Source organism: Alexandromys fortis, unplaced genomic scaffold (genome assembly GCF_014885135.2).
Source record: "Alexandromys fortis isolate MF-2015 unplaced genomic scaffold, M_Fortis_MF-2015_v1.1 scaffold_233, whole genome shotgun sequence".
Taxonomy (NCBI): Eukaryota; Metazoa; Chordata; class Mammalia; order Rodentia; family Cricetidae; genus Alexandromys; species Alexandromys fortis.
In genome coordinates, this window is record NW_026068146.1 from 1306010 (window position 1) to 1321892 (window position 15883).

At 51.7% G+C, this 15883-nt stretch overlaps 1 protein-coding gene across 6 annotated transcripts; it reads left to right on the forward strand.

Moving 5' to 3' along the window:
• Nucleotides 1-377: 377 nt before the first annotated feature.
• Zswim8 (zinc finger SWIM-type containing 8) lies at nucleotides 378-15878 on the forward strand. 6 transcript variants are annotated; one of them, XM_050126982.1, is made up of 26 exons: nucleotides 378-851; nucleotides 3451-3604; nucleotides 3847-3941; nucleotides 4178-4350; nucleotides 4519-4626; nucleotides 4752-4833; nucleotides 4934-5054; nucleotides 5457-5658; nucleotides 5808-5983; nucleotides 6270-7254; nucleotides 8189-8320; nucleotides 8458-8637; nucleotides 8738-8921; nucleotides 9145-9243; nucleotides 10031-10155; nucleotides 10590-10830; nucleotides 10927-11085; nucleotides 11192-11420; nucleotides 11590-11882; nucleotides 12028-12251; nucleotides 13498-13986; nucleotides 14175-14358; nucleotides 14463-14606; nucleotides 14762-14881; nucleotides 15200-15310; nucleotides 15401-15878. In XM_050126982.1, the coding sequence occupies exons 1-26, from the start codon at nucleotides 644-646 to the stop codon at nucleotides 15859-15861; spliced, it is 5679 nt and encodes a 1892-aa protein (XP_049982939.1). In that variant the 5' UTR covers nucleotides 378-643; the 3' UTR covers nucleotides 15862-15878. The 6 variants fall into 6 exon arrangements, with proteins under 6 accessions (XP_049982939.1, XP_049982941.1, XP_049982940.1 ...); XM_050126984.1 differs by having other exon boundaries at nucleotides 14175-14334; XM_050126983.1 differs by having other exon boundaries at nucleotides 379-851; nucleotides 8189-8299; nucleotides 14175-14334; nucleotides 14430-14606.
• Nucleotides 15879-15883: the final 5 nt, after the last annotated feature.

Consider the following 15883-nt stretch of genomic DNA (forward strand, 5'->3'; position numbering starts at 1 on the left):
GGCTGGATTTTAGGTTCTGGACTGCAACTCCCAGAAGGCGATGCGGGCTCAGGCTATCCCGGGGCGTGACAATAACCTAGCCAATGGTCACTTGCACTATCCCCTGACAGCCTGAGATTCTCGACGTGAATGGCGGCTGTTTCTTCCTTGGGGACATTGTGGGCATCAAGTAACTGCTGGAATCTGTGGCTGTTTAGTATTCCTTTGGGAGCTGTGGGTGAGGGTAGGCTCGAGAAAACAGCAGGCAGTGCACACACGTGTCCCCTACACCCGCCCGTACCCGGTCCAGGCCCGGAGCACGCGAGGGCGGAAGTGGTGATGGCCGGCGCGGCCGGAAGTTCGGATCAGCTGATGGGGGAGGCGGCGCCGCAGCCGCCTAGAGGCCCTGGCCGCCCAGCGCTTCGTCTGGGCCTCGAGTCTCACAGACTGGCCACAATCCCCGCTCACACCTCGCTGTTGGGTGAGGCCTGTCCCGGCGTCCCTCCCAGGCCCGAGATCCTCGCCCGGCACGGCCGCCCTGAGCGCCCCGGCCACCCCCAGCCCCGGCTCGCCCCTCAGGTCCCGGGCCTCCCCTCAGTCCCCGGCCGGCGGCCCAGGCCCCGGATCCGCGGGGGGAGACCCGGCCCCGAGGGGTGCGGGCCCCATGGAGCTGATGTTCGCGGAGTGGGAGGACGGCGAGCGCTTCTCGTTCGAGGATTCCGACCGCTTTGAGGAGGATTCACTCTGTTCGTTCATCTCTGAGGCCGAGAGCCTTTGCCAGAACTGGCGAGGATGGCGCAAACAGTCAGCCGGGCCCAATTCTCCCACTGGAGGAGGTGGCGGAGGTGGCAGTGGCGGTACCAGAATGCGAGGTGAGGTTGAGCGGGGGAAGGCTGCGAGGGGGAGGGAAGCAGGCAAATCCCGCTTGGGCCTTGCCTGGGAGCTGTCCGGACCGGGAGCTGTCCCAAGCTGAGAGCAGACTTCTGGACTCGCTTTTCTGGTCTTCCAGGGCTGGGGTGGCATCTTCACAGTAGAGAGACAGGATAGGCGAGGGGCGAAGAGAGGAGAAAGAGAGAAAGAGGGAAAGATGGGGAGGGAGGGAGAAAGGGGAGGACGAGAGAGAGAGAGAACCCGCGCGCGCCCATTCGCGCGCGCTCACGCAAGCTTGTGTTGTGGCAGAGAACATCCTGGGTTGGCCAGAAAGACCTTTTGTTATTCCTTTACGCCTTAGAAGGCGAATATGGGAAAATATCCCTTCTCTGTTTTAAGAACATTTAACGGAATTTGGCCTTTAGTAAACCAGAAGTAGACAGGCAGAAGAGAATGTGGTTAGGCGTGGACCGTGCGAAAGTTACCACTTGAGGTGTGTCACTCTGTGGGGTGATGCGTTGGTTGCTTCGCTTCCAGGATGTTGCTCTCTCCTCATAAGCTGCACCAAGAAAGGATTCCACCAAGAGGAAAGTGGAAGTGAACTTGCCAGTGAGAGGAGATGCCATAATTCATAGTATTAAGCCAGAGGTTTGCTCCTGGCATCTGTCAGAAGCCAAGGCTGGGACCAGAGAGTGGGAGCCTTGGACTTCCTATCTGAGGTCTGGGCAGGAGAGGGAACGATAATTATCTTGGAACTCTCCTCACGGAGCACCTTTCTTTTGTGTTTCATTCATTCTTGGTCTCCAGTGAAGTTATGGATCCGTGCTGTGAAGAGTCTTGCTTTGTTAGAGGGAATGGAAAAGGAGAGTGAAGACAGGGAAGCCTCTCAGGCTCAGGGATCCTCACATCTTTCCTTTGCTCTGCCCAAGGCAGTTTTTCTCTGGGCCTCAGGTCAGGCTGGCTCTCTTCTGTAGCTGAAAGGGTTAATTTATGTGTTCCAGCCAGGCTATTCCAAAAGACCTGTTCTGCAAGCTGTTGTGCAGGTGCCCCTTTAGGACGGAGACAGATTTGCCTGTGCCACTTTTTAGGAGTGGTAGTACCCAGCTTCAGTCGGAGAGATGCCGCTTGTCTGCGTGCATATGTACACATAAACACAGGTCACAGGCAGCTCAGTGTGAATCTTTTGTGACCCTCTTCTTCTTTCATATTTGAGAGTATGGATTGTCTGGGGGCTTCAAATTCTCTAACTTTGGGGGAAGCAAATGAAGGCATGGCAGTCAGGATTCTCAGATACTGAAGCCCTCCTGCATAGGTTAAAGTCTTTTCCCTTTTTCTTCCCTTTCTCCCTGCCTGCCTTCCTCCCGAGACAGGATCCGGCTGTACAGTCTATGCAGGTCTTGACCCCCCTGTCCACAGCCTTCCAGACCTGGCCTGATATACCGTTTCTATCCCCATGCCTTCCTCAGCTACCTTCAGTTGCTTACTCAAAAAAGGCTTGCTGTTGTTTTTGAAAGGTCCTTTTCTGTTCTGTTATTTTTTAATCCATTTTCTAATACAGTCGTTTGCTGTGAGATCTGCAGCCTGTTATGCTGTTACTGCTTTTTCTTAAAACAGTGTAGAAAACTCTCAAGTGCTAACTACATCCTACTCCAGGTGATTTCAGGAGCAACAGCCAGGTGCTCTGGGATAACTATCTCCTCCTGGCTTCCAGGATGGGAAGTCAGTCTTCAGGTTCCAAGAGGCCCTGTAGGCTCTTCTGCTTCTTGAGATCCCTAAGTAATTATTCTGAGTTCTGGCTCATGTTTTCTCCTTAGATGGAGGCCTACGGTCCTTTAGAGAAAAAGTGATAAGTAAAAAGGCAATCAGAGGTGAATGGCAGTGACCCAGTACAATGTAATGTGAACCTAAATGGAGGGTGTGGGAAATTCGGTGCTGAAGCCTGTGAGAGTCCTAGAGCACACCTGTCTGGCTTGGAGTTTCCTATACTCTCCCTGGTATCTACTGTTCTGCTCCTGAGGTGGCCAGCTGACTGTGTGTGGCTGGAGACTGCCCAGCTCCCCTCTCCCGAAAGGAGTTTTAAGGGTTCTTATACCCTGACAAGAAGGGGGTGGGTTGGTTGGAGAGATGGCTCAGAGGCTAAGAGCGCTTGCTCCTCTTGCAGAGTACCTTCATTCAATTCCCAGCACCCATGTGGGATGGCTCACAACCCTGTAACTCCTGACTTCTGGTCTGCATTGACTCCTGCACGCATATGCACAAGCCCACATTCAGATACACGATTAAAAAAATAAAATTTAAACTTAAAATATAGGGTATGGTGATGTACTCCTTTAATCCCAGAACTCAGGAGGCAGAGGCAGGGGATTTCCAAGTTTGAGGCCAGCCTGGTCCAGAGCAAGTTCCAGGACAGCCAAAGCCACACAGAGAAACCCTGTCTTGAAAACAGAAACAAATAAAACCCCAAAAGATAAAAAACAAAAAAGTCTTCAAAATACATATTTCTAAGAAGATGGTGTGTGTACACAGGTAACCAGGGCGTGGTAGTGGTACCAAGTAATTATGGCCCTTTCTCTTCCACCACCCCGACCTTTGTTTTGGAAGATGGGTTGGTGATCCCATTGGTGGAGCTGTCAGCAAAGCAGGTGGCGTTTCACATCCCATTCGAAGTGGTGGAGAAAGTTTATCCTCCAGTGCCCGAACAACTCCAACTTCGAATTGCTTTCTGGAGCTTCCCTGAAAATGAAGAGGACATTCGGTGAGTCCAGAGAACTGATAATGGGCATTGGAGTTCTGGTAGCTCAGACTGGCCGCTGGGATTTCTGCAGAACAAAAGAGATACTGTAGTTGGAACTGCTAAGAGGAAGATAAGGGAAAGGGGAGTGCCTGGGATTTCCCCCAAGGAGTGTTAAGGGAGAGAGTTGTCTAGGACTTGGTGGTCTCTCAGTGTCTGGGGAAGGTTATTTGTTGGGTGGTGGCCATGACCTCTTCTTCCTGCAGTCTGTATTCATGCCTAGCCAATGGCAGTGCAGATGAGTTCCAGCGAGGGGATCAGCTGTTCCGCATGAGGGCTGTGAAAGACCCACTGCAGATAGGTAAGGTTCCACATGCCTTGTGCTAACCTTGTTCCTCTCATCACTGATCTTTGCGGTCGGGCATGGTTACATGTGTCTTTAATCCCAGCACTCAGGAAACAGAGGCAAAATTCAAAGCAAACAAACATACAGAACATGTGGAATTAACTGTATAAGTATGTGGCAGGGTTAAGTGAGGTAGGTCAGAGACTCTGGTCTCGGCGGCTACTTCTGATCACACCCTTATTTCTCCCTAGGGTTCCATCTGAGTGCTACAGTGGTGCCACCGCAGATGGTCCCTCCCAAAGGGGCCTACAATGTGGCTGTGATGTTTGATCGCTGCCGGGTCACTTCCTGTAGCTGTACCTGTGGGGCTGGGGCCAAATGGTGCACCCATGTGGTGGCACTCTGTCTCTTCCGCATTCACAACGTGAGGCCCTCCCAATTTATCCTGGCCCTATCCTATGCTCCATTCCCCCCTTCTCTGCTGCATGCCTGGCCACAATGTGAGCCCCTTTACCTCCCCTCTGCCCACCTCTGTCCAGCTCTAGCTCCTAAACCTTTTCTCAGGCGCTCCTATCTCTCTTTGCTCTTTCAGGCTTCTGCTGTCTGTTTGCGGGCTCCAGTCTCAGAGTCCCTGTCTCGGCTACAAAGGGACCAGCTTCAGAAATTTGCTCAGTACCTTATCAGTGAGCTCCCTCAGCAGGTGGGTGAAGTTGGCACATCTTCCCACTGCTGGCTTTCAGACTTTGTATCAGCCTTCTCGTTAGGCTCAGCCCTCTTGGATTCACATGTGCCTTGTTCTCTTTGCCTTTGTCCCTGTTCCCTCAGATACTCCCTACAGCTCAGCGTCTCCTCGATGAACTCCTCTCCTCCCAGTCAACAGCCATCAACACAGTGTGTGGAGCTCCCGGTGAGTGTGGAAAGTGAGCACAAAGCATCACTTACAAAAGGCTCCTTGTTGTTAGGTGAAAGTCCTTATCAGTAGGTGACTGCTTCCCTGTCATCCTCAGACCCTACAGCAGGGCCCTCAGCTTCAGAGCAGAGCACATGGTATCTGGATGAGTCCACGCTCACCGACAACATAAAGAAGACGCTGCACAAGTTCTGTGGCCCGTCCCCTGTGGTCTTCAGGTAAGTCGGATCTCTGCATACTGAATCTGTAGGTACTTCCTCGGGCCACTGAGAGATCTCTGCTCTGTTAATGCTGGTGTCTCCCACCTTCTCATCCTCCGTTGGCACGGTACCTGCACGCAGGTGTCAGGGATAAATCATGTTTGATGATGACTGTGGGCACTCAGAGTGCTTTCCGAGCTGGGTGGAGCCAGCGGTCTTTTTTTTTCTGCTTTGGGTGTTCATACTGATGCAGATGCAGAAAAGGTCAAAAATTTTGTCTCAGGTGTCCTTCCCCACTCTACTCCATATTTTGGGTCCGGATCCCCTTTAGATCAAAGCCCTACTCTGTTGTAGCACCTACCAAATCATCCTACCAAATTCAGCCCTACCAAATCATCATCCTCTCTGTTCATTTCACAGTGATGTAAACTCTATGTATCTGTCTTCCACGGAACCTCCTGCTGCTGCTGAATGGGCATGTCTGTTGCGCCCCCTGAGGGGCCGAGAGCCTGAGGGTGTCTGGAACCTGCTCAGCATTGTTCGAGAAATGTTCAAGCGGAGGGACAGCAATGCTGCCCCCTTGCTGGAAATCCTCACTGACCAGTGCCTCACCTATGAACAGGTGACACCACAGGACTGGGAGCTGTGTGGTAGTTTCTGTTTTTCCCTTCTCCTATCTTAGTCTCCTTTTTTTGACAGGAACTTGGAGGAGGGGAGGGACTTCTTTCATCTTCTAAGCTATGTATACCTCACAGTTCTCTTTGTCTCCAGATAACAGGCTGGTGGTACAGTGTGCGTACCTCAGCTTCACACAGCAGTGCCAGTGGTCACACAGGCCGTAGCAATGGCCAGTCAGAGGTAGCAGCCCATGCATGTGCAAGTATGTGTGATGAGATGGTCACACTCTGGAGGCTAGCTGTGCTGGACCCTGCCCTCAGCCCTCAGCGGTGAGTCTTTCCCAGGATCACCACATTTTGACAAGGCCAGCTCGGGCCAGCCTGGACACTGATCTCCTTGAATATGAGGATTTCTTTCATCTGGAGAAATGGGACGAGCTTAGCACTGGGGTTACCAGAGATTTGTGAGTCCTGTTTCTGACAGGCTTTCTTCTTCCCTTGCAGTCTCTCCCCACGGTACCCTTCTCTATGCCTTTCTATCTTATCTCCTCCTTTTCACTCGCAGTGCAGACTGCTTGTCATCCCTCTGGTAGCCTCCTGCCTTTTGTTTCCACAGCCGCCGGGAACTGTGTGCACAGCTGCGCCAGTGGCAACTGAAGGTGATTGAGAATGTCAAGCGGGGACAACACAAGAAGACCCTGGAGAAGCTCTTCCCTGGCTTCCGGCCAGCAGTGGAGGCCTGCTACTTTAACTGGGAAGAGGCCTACCCCCTTCCTGGTGTTACCTACAGTGGCACTGACCGGAAGCTAGCCCTGTGCTGGGCCCGGGCCCTGCCTGCTAGGCCAGGAGCCCCTCGATCTGGGTGCCTGGAAGAGTCCCGACCCCGACCTCTTCCTACTGAGCCAGCTGTGAGGCCCAAGGAACCTGGGGCTAAACGCAAAGGACTGGGTGAGGGGGTCTCCTCACAGCGGGGTTCCCGCCGCCTCTCTACTGAAGGAGGAGATAAGGCTCTGCATAAGATGGGTCCAGGTGGGGGTAAGGCCAAGATACTGGGTGGGACTGGCAGTGGGGGCAAGAGCTCAGCAGGCAGTGGGAGCAAACGGCGGCTAAGCAGTGAAGATAGCTCCCTGGAACCAGACCTGGCAGAGATGAGCCTGGATGATAGCAGCCTGGCCCTGGGTGCAGAGGCCAGCACCTTTGGTGGATTTCCTGAGAGTCCTCCACCCTGTCCTCCGTCAGTTGGCTCCCGAGGACCTTCCACCTTCCTTCCCGAGCCCCCAGATACTTACGAGGAAGATGCTGGTGTATACTTTTCAGAAGGACCTGAGCCTCCCACAGCCTCTACTGACCACCCTAGCCTGCTGCCTGGGGAGGTCTGTACCCGAGATGACCTCCCTTCCACAGACGACAGCGGTAGTGGGCTCCACAAAACCAAAGAAGCAGCTCCTACAGTTGGAGAGGATGATGATGACTACCAAGCATATTACCTGAATGCTCAGGATGGGGCTGGAGGCGAGGAGGAGAAGGCCGAGGGTGGGACTGGAGAGGAACACGATCTGTTTGCTGGGTTGAAGCCACTGGAACAGGAGAGCCGAATGGAGGTAAGGGGATTGGGGGAGGGAGGTGTTCCTTTGGAATCACTAAGAGGCCCAGTGGCTCTAGCTGGAAGGGTCAAGAGGAGTAGATGACTGTTAGCATTTGTAGGCTGTTCTAATTGGCATCCTGGTCTGCAGTCTGTCCTCTCTGCTGTGGAAACATTGATGCTTTTCTGGATAGTTTTCAGATACTGTGTCAGTGTATTACTTAAAAGTCTTCAGTGGTTGCTTGCTGCCCTTAGAATAAAGATGAAGGTCCTTGGCATGACTGTGGGGCTCCACTCTGTCTGATCTTTGCCAGTTTCTCCAGTGTTGACTTTGTCTTTCATCCTCTGTGCAGTTCACTTATTCCTGGAGCTTACCACGCTCCCTCTTGCCTATATACTTAAGTCCAAATTGGCCTTTCTGCCTGGAATTCTCTTCTCACAAGGCTTGGTTAGCTCTTGTTCCTTCTTTAGGTCTTAGAGACCTTAAAGATAGGGACATAAAGTTGATGAACTCAGGATCCCCTCCCTGCCAGCTGGTGTGGTGGCAAATGCCTGTGGATCTCAGCACTTGGGAAGTTGAGACAGGAGAATCTCCAGTTGGAGGCATTTTGAGCTACATAGTGAGATCCTAGCTCAGATAAAATAAAACAGACTTTGTCTTCTGAGAAGTCTCCTTTGAGCTTCCCACAGCCTTTGCCGACTCCCCTAGCCTACTGTACCTGAGTTGACCCTGTCACAAATAAGAGCAGCAGTGCACCGCTGTCCCGAGTGCCCTTTCTCAGCAATACTTGTTACCACATAATCTTGAATGTTGGTGGTGTCTGTAAGCAGACTGAACTCGTATGGTATGCCCAGGATAAGCATGGAACCAGTGCTTTAGGAATGTGTACTACATAGTCAGGTGTGATGTTCTCCAAGGGAAGCCTTCAGTCTTTCGGTCCTATGTTCTGCAGGTGTTGTTTGCCTGTGCTGAGGCCCTTCATGCCCATGGTTACAGCAATGAGGCCTCCCGTCTCACTGTGGAACTTGCTCAGGACCTGCTAGCCAACCCACCTGACCTCAAGGTAGAGCCGCCCCCTGCCAAGGTGAGAGAGACCTCCTTCCTCTACTTTCCTGACCCCACTTATTCCTGCTCCTGTTCCCCACCCCAAGTGAGAGCCTCCTTCTACTTCCGCTGAGGTGAATCAGACTCATTTGTCCAACTCTTTGCACTTCCATTTAGGGCAAGAAAAACAAGGTATCCACAAGCCGTCAGACCTGGGTTGCTACCAACACCCTTACCAAGGCAGCTTTCCTATTGACAGTGCTAAGTGAGCGCCCCGAGCACCACAACCTGGCCTTCCGAGTTGGCATGTTTGCCTTGGAGCTACAGCGGCCCCCTGCTTCTACCAAGGCCTTGGAGGTCAGAGGTTCCATTAAGTCTTCTCCTTAATCATTGCAGATTCTTACACCTTGACCTCCATTGAGGTATAGGTGGTCTGAGTTCCTTCCTGTACTTTCAGGTAAAGTTGGCATATCAGGAATCGGAGGTGGCTGCTCTGCTCAAGAAGATCCCTCTGGGTCCCAGTGAAATGAGTGCCATGCGGTGCCGGGCAGAAGAACTTCGGGAGGGCACACTCTGTGACTATCGGCCTGTGTTACCTCTCATGTTGGCCAGCTTCATTTTTGATGTTCTCTGTGCTCCAGGTATAGTGCCTGCCCTTACAGTAAGTGGAGAACTTGGGGGGAGAAGGGTAGTTGTGTTGTTTTTTTTAAAGGAAAACCAAGATCTCTAAGACTCTGGCTGAGTCATCTTTAGGACCCATCGGGCAGCTTCATGGGTAGGTCTTGAATGGTGTAGGTCCTGGATTTCTTTGCATTCTTTCCTATGGTACTTTTGTTTGCCTGACTTAACCCAATTTTCATCTAGTGGTTTCTCCCACGGGATCCCGGCCCCCAAGTCGCAACTGGTGTAACGAGATGCCTGGAGATGAGGAGCTGGGATTTGAAGCTGCAGTTGCTGCCTTGGGTACGTGTCTTGTCTTGCGCATGCCCATGAGCAAAGCCTGGATCAGGCCTTGAGGAGTTGCAGTGGGAAAGCCAAGATGGCATGTGAACCAACTACTTAGTTCTCATGACACAGTCAGTAATGTAGAGCAGGGGCTGGAGAGAGATGGCTCAGCACCTACTACTTTTCCAGAGGACCCAGGTTCAGTTCCCAACACCCCCATGATGGTTCACAACCATCTGTAATTACATTTCCCAAGGGATAAAATGTTCTCTCTTGTGGCTTCCATGGGCTTTGCAAATACATGGTACACATGCACATAGGCAAAACACACACAGAAATAAAGATAAATAAAACTTAAATATGTGCTACATATGGTGGGTATTTAAAACACAACAAAATAATAATCTAAAGAAAGGTCTCAGGGAGGTGACAGAATATATAATGTAGGTTAAAAGATCAGGAAGTTTTAGACAGGAAATTGTCAGTTTTAATACCAGACTCAATGGTTATGCCTGCAATCCCAGTACTTGGGAGGTGGAGGCAGGAGGCTCAGGAGTCCATTTTGTTGTTGGCTACATAGCATGTTTGAGGTCAGTGTGAGCTACATGAGATGTGCCTGGCCGTGGTGGCGTACACCTTTTAGTCCTGTAGAGTAGAACAGGTTACAAATGTCTTGTGAAGCAGACAGAGCTAAGGCTGTATACATGATAAGCAGGGGGGCCTTTTTCTCATGAGCTAGTGGCTGGCTCTGGCTTGTATGCTTTTGCTGTCTTTGGAGCCATGACCACTCCTCATCCTCTCACAGGCATGAAGACAACTGTGAGTGAGGCAGAACATCCCCTCCTATGTGAAGGCACACGCCGGGAGAAGGGTGACCTGGCCTTAGCACTCATGATCACTTACAAGGACGACCAGGCCAAGCTCAAGAAGGTAAGAGACTGAGGTACTGGGTTTTTGCCAGGCAGCGAGTGAGCAAAATGTCACTATCTTTCTCAGAAGTTTCCAGTACAATGACAAAAGTACTGGTTTGCCTGTAGGAGGTAAGTAGAGACTCCTGGAGACTTCTCATAAAGAACAAGAGACCAATGGTTCTTATAGGTATGCTTGGGCATGAGGTGGAAGAAGAGAAGCAGAGAGCATAAAGTCAATCATTCATTTATTTCAATATTTATTGAATATCAGTATATTCAGTCCTCAGGTAAGTGTTATGGAAGATTCCGAGACATGTAAGCTGGGAGGTTATCCTGTAGTTACAACTGGGGAAGACTTCCTGAGGAGGGAGCGTTAGGCTGCTTCAAGAAGAAAGGAAGGTAATAGACTTTAGGAAATAAAGGACGTCATGTTACTGCTTATCTCTCCTTCAGATCTTAGACAAACTCTTGGACCGAGAAAGCCAGACACACAAGCCACAGACACTGAGTTCTTTCTACTCATCTAGCCGTCCAGCCACAGCCAACCAGAGATCTCCTTCAAAGCACGGGGCTCCACCTGCCCCCGGGGCCCTGCAACCTCTGACTTCAGGCTCTACAGGTCCTGCTCAGCCAGGAAATGTGGCAGGGGCTGGGCCAGGTTCCACTGAGGGCTTCACAGAGAATAATGTGCCTGGTGAGGTGGGGGCACTGGGAAGGGAGGAGGGCGGTGAGTGGTCATGTTGTTATGCACTTTCCTGGGCTCATCCCAGTATCCTATTTTCTTACTCAGAAAGCTCCCCACATTCCCCCTGTGAGGGTCTCCCTCCTGAGGCAGCTTTGACTCCACGGTCTGAGGGGAAGGTTCCTAGCCGTCTAGCTCTTGGCAGTCGTGGAGCCTATAATGGTCGAGGTTGGGGGTCCCCAGGGCGGCCCAAAAAGAAGCATACAGGTACGACAACCTATGGGATGGCACGGAGGGAATGCTGGTCCTGAAGGCTGGAGACTGACTTCAGGTACTCCTGATTTCTGAGACTGATTCATTTTGGGGGTACTAGGCATGGCCAGCATTGACAGCAGCGCCCCTGAAACTACATCGGACAGCTCTCCTACCTTAAGCCGAAGGCCACTTCGAGGGGGCTGGGCCCCTACTTCCTGGGGTCGAGGACAAGACAGTGACAGCATTAGCAGCTCTTCCTCAGACTCCCTGGGTTCCTCATCCTCTAGTGGAAGCCGTCGGGCTAGTGCCAGTGGAGGGGCCCGGGCAAAGACAGTTGAAGTTGGCAGGTCAGTAGGGAGAAATACCCATCTCTAATCTTGCACTTTCTCAAAACCAATTCCTATTGTGACCCAGCTGTTGTCCCCTAACAGCTCTACTTACCCAGGTCTCTCCTAACCTACTTGGACGCTATTTTGAAGAAACTCCAACCCTGTCAATAACCCATTGCTCCATCAGGTGTTACAAGGGCCGTCGCCCGGAGAGTCATGCCCCCCATGTACCCAATCAGCCATCAGAGGCAGCTGCACACTTCTACTTCGAATTGGCAAAGACAGTTCTGATCAAGGCAGGGGGCAACAGCAGCACTTCCATTTTCACACATCCATCTTCCTCAGGAGGCCACCAGGGTCCTCATCGCAACCTGCACCTTTGCGCCTTTGAGATTGGGCTTTATGCCCTTGGCCTACACAATTTTGTTTCTCCTAACTGGCTCTCTCGTACCTATTCTTCCCATGTATCCTGGATTACAGGTAAGTCCAATGTCCTGATTTGCATACAGGATGGAGATGAATTGGAAGCAAGGGTCTTGTCTTTGTGACATTGCTGATCTGATGTAAGATATCATCCCCAGACCTCCATTGGGGCCCACTTTGCTCCTTTTTCTTTTCCCTAAAGGGCAGGCAATGGAGATTGGCAGTGCAGCCCTGACTATACTGGTAGAATGCTGGGATGGGCACCTGACACCCCCTGAGGTTGCATCACTGGCTGATAGAGCATCACGGGCACGAGACTCCAACATGGTGAGGGCAGCGGCAGAGCTGGCTCTAAGCTGCCTGCCTCATGCCCATGCACTGAACCCCAATGAAATTCAACGAGCCTTGGTGCAGTGCAAGGAACAGGTACTTCTGCTCTCAGCTGTCTGCGCACGGGGAAACTTAAGGGCTGAGCATTTCTTCTATCAAAATTGTGTGTATGTGAAGGTCAGAGGATAGCTTTTGGGAGTTTTTTCCTTAGATCTTGTGGGTTCTAGGAATCACTCAAGTTGTCAGGCTTGACAGCAAGTGCCTTTACCTACTAGCTATCTTGCAGTCATTCTTCCCCCTCCTTCCTTCCTAGAGGCCTAAGTTGCCTAGGATGGGCTTGAACTCACAGTTGTGCTCCAGCCTTCTTACAGTAGCTGGGACATGCCATTATTTTGGGGTTAGGGACCCTCTCTTGATTTTCCCCATATTTAGTTAGGAGTTTGTGAAGTATCTAATTTTTCTCTCATTGTAACATTTCACATATTGTAAATTGAGTATCTGTTAGGTTTTGGAATATTTTCCAGTCCATGGGCTATCTTGAGGATGGGACCCAAATCTAATTATGAATTTAATATTTTATGTATTAATTATACCAACAGCCTAGAGATAATCTTGTGTCTCTTGCCGGGCAATGGTGGCGCACGCCTTTAATCCCAGCACTCGGGAGGCAGAGGCAGGCGGATCTCTGTGAGTTCGAGGCCAGCCTGGTCTACAAGAGCTAGTTCCAGGACAGGCTCCAAAACCACAGAGAAACCCTGTCTCGAAAAACCAAAAAAAAACCAAAAAAACAAAAAAAAAAAACAACCAAAAAACAAAAAAAACTTGTGTCTCTCTTGCCCTCTTTGTCTCCAATGTATGTATGTACGATACAATGTATGTATATGTATGTATGGGGAATAAAATTCAGGGCTTCATACAGACTTGGCAAGCAACCGACTTACAGTCTCCATGTAAGTCTCATGTATGCATGAGCACATATTTCATGGTATTTTCCACTTGAGGTGGTATCACATTAGTGTTCAAAATGTTTCTGATTTTAGTATTTCTATTTTTCAAATTAGTGTTATTCAATCCAATAATATAAATTCACATTTTCACCCTTTACACTATGTTATAATCCTACAGTTAGGGTTATTCCCTTCATACACAAAGATACAGAGGCTTGCATTTAGGGACCAGGATGTTCCCTGAGGATGGCCTTATAGAAATGAGCTTTGTTCAGTGTCTGTGTGAAGCACTCACTACTGATACTGAGCACTGACCCTGATTTCTGATGCCCCCCTCAACTAGCCATCATTCCTGGGTAAGCCCTTTACCCCTAACGCTCTGTGCTCCTTTCCAGGATAACCTGATGTTGGAGAAGGCCTGTATGGCAGTGGAAGAGGCAGCCAAGGGTGGGGGTGTGTACCCTGAAGTGCTGTTCGAGGTTGCGCATCAGTGGTTCTGGCTCTATGAACAGACAGCAGGAGGCTCATCCACTGCCCGTGAAGGGGCTACAAGCTGTAGTGGCAGTGGGATGAGGGCTGCTGGGGAGGCTGGGCGGGTGCTGCCCGAGGGCAGGGGGGCCCCTGGGACTGAACCTGTTTCAGTGGCTGCAGCAGCAGTGACAGCAGCAGCCACAGTGGTTCCAGTCATCTCAGTGGGATCCAGTTTATATCCAGGTCCAGGACTGGGGCATGGTCATTCCCCTGGCCTGCACCCCTACACTGCTCTACAGCCCCACCTGCCCTGCAGCCCTCAGTACCTCACCCACCCAGCTCACCCTGCCCACCCTATGCCTCATATGCCCCGGCCTGCCGTCTTCCCTGTGCCCGGCTCTGCATACCCACAGGTGAGACTGGTGTTTTGTTGACTGTGTGGTGGTGGGAGAGCACAAGGAATTCGTAGGGTTGGAGTAGAGTACTTTGGGAGTATAGTAGGGCTGTCCAGGAGTTCGGAAGAGGTGTGTGTAGGGGAACCGAGGCTGCTAAGAAATGTCACGACATAACTTGGTATCTGTTCTTTTCCCTATCCATATAGGGTGTGCATCCTGCATTCCTGGGGGCTCAGTACCCCTACTCAGTGACTCCTCCCTCAATTGCTGCCACTGCAGTATCCTTCCCTGTCCCTTCCATGGCTCCCATCACAGTTCATCCCTACCACACAGAGCCAGGACTCCCACTGCCAACCAGTGTGGCTTGTGAGTTTCGGGGACAGGGAGCAGGTGAATGGAGGGGAGGTGGCACACTGGGCATGGGAGGAAGGAAGGAAATCTCTGGACATCTTCTCTCACAGTGAGCAGTGTCCATCCAGCATCCACATTTCCAGCCATCCAGGGTGCCTCACTGCCTGCTCTGACCACGCAGCCCAGCCCTCTGGTAAGCGGAGGTTTTCCACCACCCGAGGAAGAGACACACAGTCAACCAGTCAATCCACATAGCCTGCACCATCTGCATGCCGCTTACCGTGTTGGTAAGAAGTCCCTTTCTGTACTCTACCAACAGCTGGGGGAGGGGCTCTCTTCAGTGGATTCCCTCTATAGCTCTCAGTTTGTTTACTATGGGCCAGGTTCCTGCTGGGGTAGAAGGTGGAGGATATATCCCATTGTGTGCCCATCTGTTTCCTAGGAATGCTGGCACTTGAGATGCTGGGTCGCCGGGCACACAACGATCACCCCAACAACTTCTCCCGCTCCCCCCCCTACACTGATGATGTCAAATGGTTGCTGGGGCTGGCAGCAAAGCTGGGTAACACCTCCCCTCCCCAGGACCATTGTCCCCCGACCTGATTCCCTACCATCCTATCCCAGACCTCCTTCCTAGCTCTTGCTCAGAGTTGAGGCCTTGGTCGGGTATGTGTGCAAGTGCGGGGGTGGAGGGTTACCTCAGCTCCTGGGGTGGAGGGAGGCTCTCTGTGAGGCCAGAGCTGAGATATATAAGTGGGTCCCTAGGGCAGAGGTGGCCACCCCCGTCTCATGCCCCTCCCCCTGCCCCCCAGGAGTGAACTACGTGCACCAGTTCTGTGTGGGGGCAGCCAAGGGGGTGCTGAGCCCGTTTGTGCTGCAGGAGATCGTCATGGAGACGCTGCAGCGGCTGAACCCCATTCATGCCCACAACCATCTTCGAGCCCCGGCCTTCCACCAACTGGTGCAGCGCTGTCAGCAGGCATACATGCAGGTGATAACTCAGGAAATATGGAGCATGTTCAGGGAGGTGGGCCCAAGTTGTGTACGCTTTGTGCTGAGATCTCCTCAACCCACCCTCCAGTACATCCATCACCGCTTAATTCACCTGACCCCTGCCGACTACGACGACTTTGTGAATGCGATCCGCAGCGCCCGCAGCGCCTTCTGCCTGACACCCATGGGCATGATGCAGTTCAACGACATCCTACAGAACCTCAAGCGCAGCAAGCAGACCAAGGAGCTGTGGCAGCGGGTCTCTCTAGAGATAACCACTTTCTCCCCTTGAGTCTGGCCCCTACAGGGCCCTATATAGGGACACAGGCCTGTGGCTATGGGGGCCCCTCACACAGAGGGAGTGACTCTTGGCCGGACAGGTCATCCCCACTCAATTCCCTGATAGCCCAGACTGGCAGCTGCTCTTGGGCTGTAGCTTGGGGCCAAGATGTCTCAGACATTCGAAGCCTAGGGCTGGGAGAGACAGCCTTGTCTGGGAGAGGGCGTTGGGTGGCCTCTGGTATTTATTTGGCATTTATAAATATATAAACTCCTTTTTTACTCTGTTTTT

What these genes read in the sequence shown, in the direction of transcription:
- Zswim8 (XM_050126981.1), top strand. Translation starts at nt 644, where the DNA reads ATGGAGCTGATGTTCGCGGAGTGGGAGGACGGCGAGCGCTTCTCGTTC. An exon ending in TGATGTTCTCTGTGCTCCAG is followed by an intron (nt 8,922 to 9,144) that starts GTATAGTGCCTG and finishes ATTTTCATCTAG; the next exon opens with TGGTTTCTCCCACGGGATCC. An exon ending in GGGGCTGGCAGCAAAGCTGG is followed by an intron (nt 14,882 to 15,199) that starts GTAACACCTCCC and finishes TTTGTGCTGCAG; the next exon opens with GAGATCGTCATGGAGACGCT.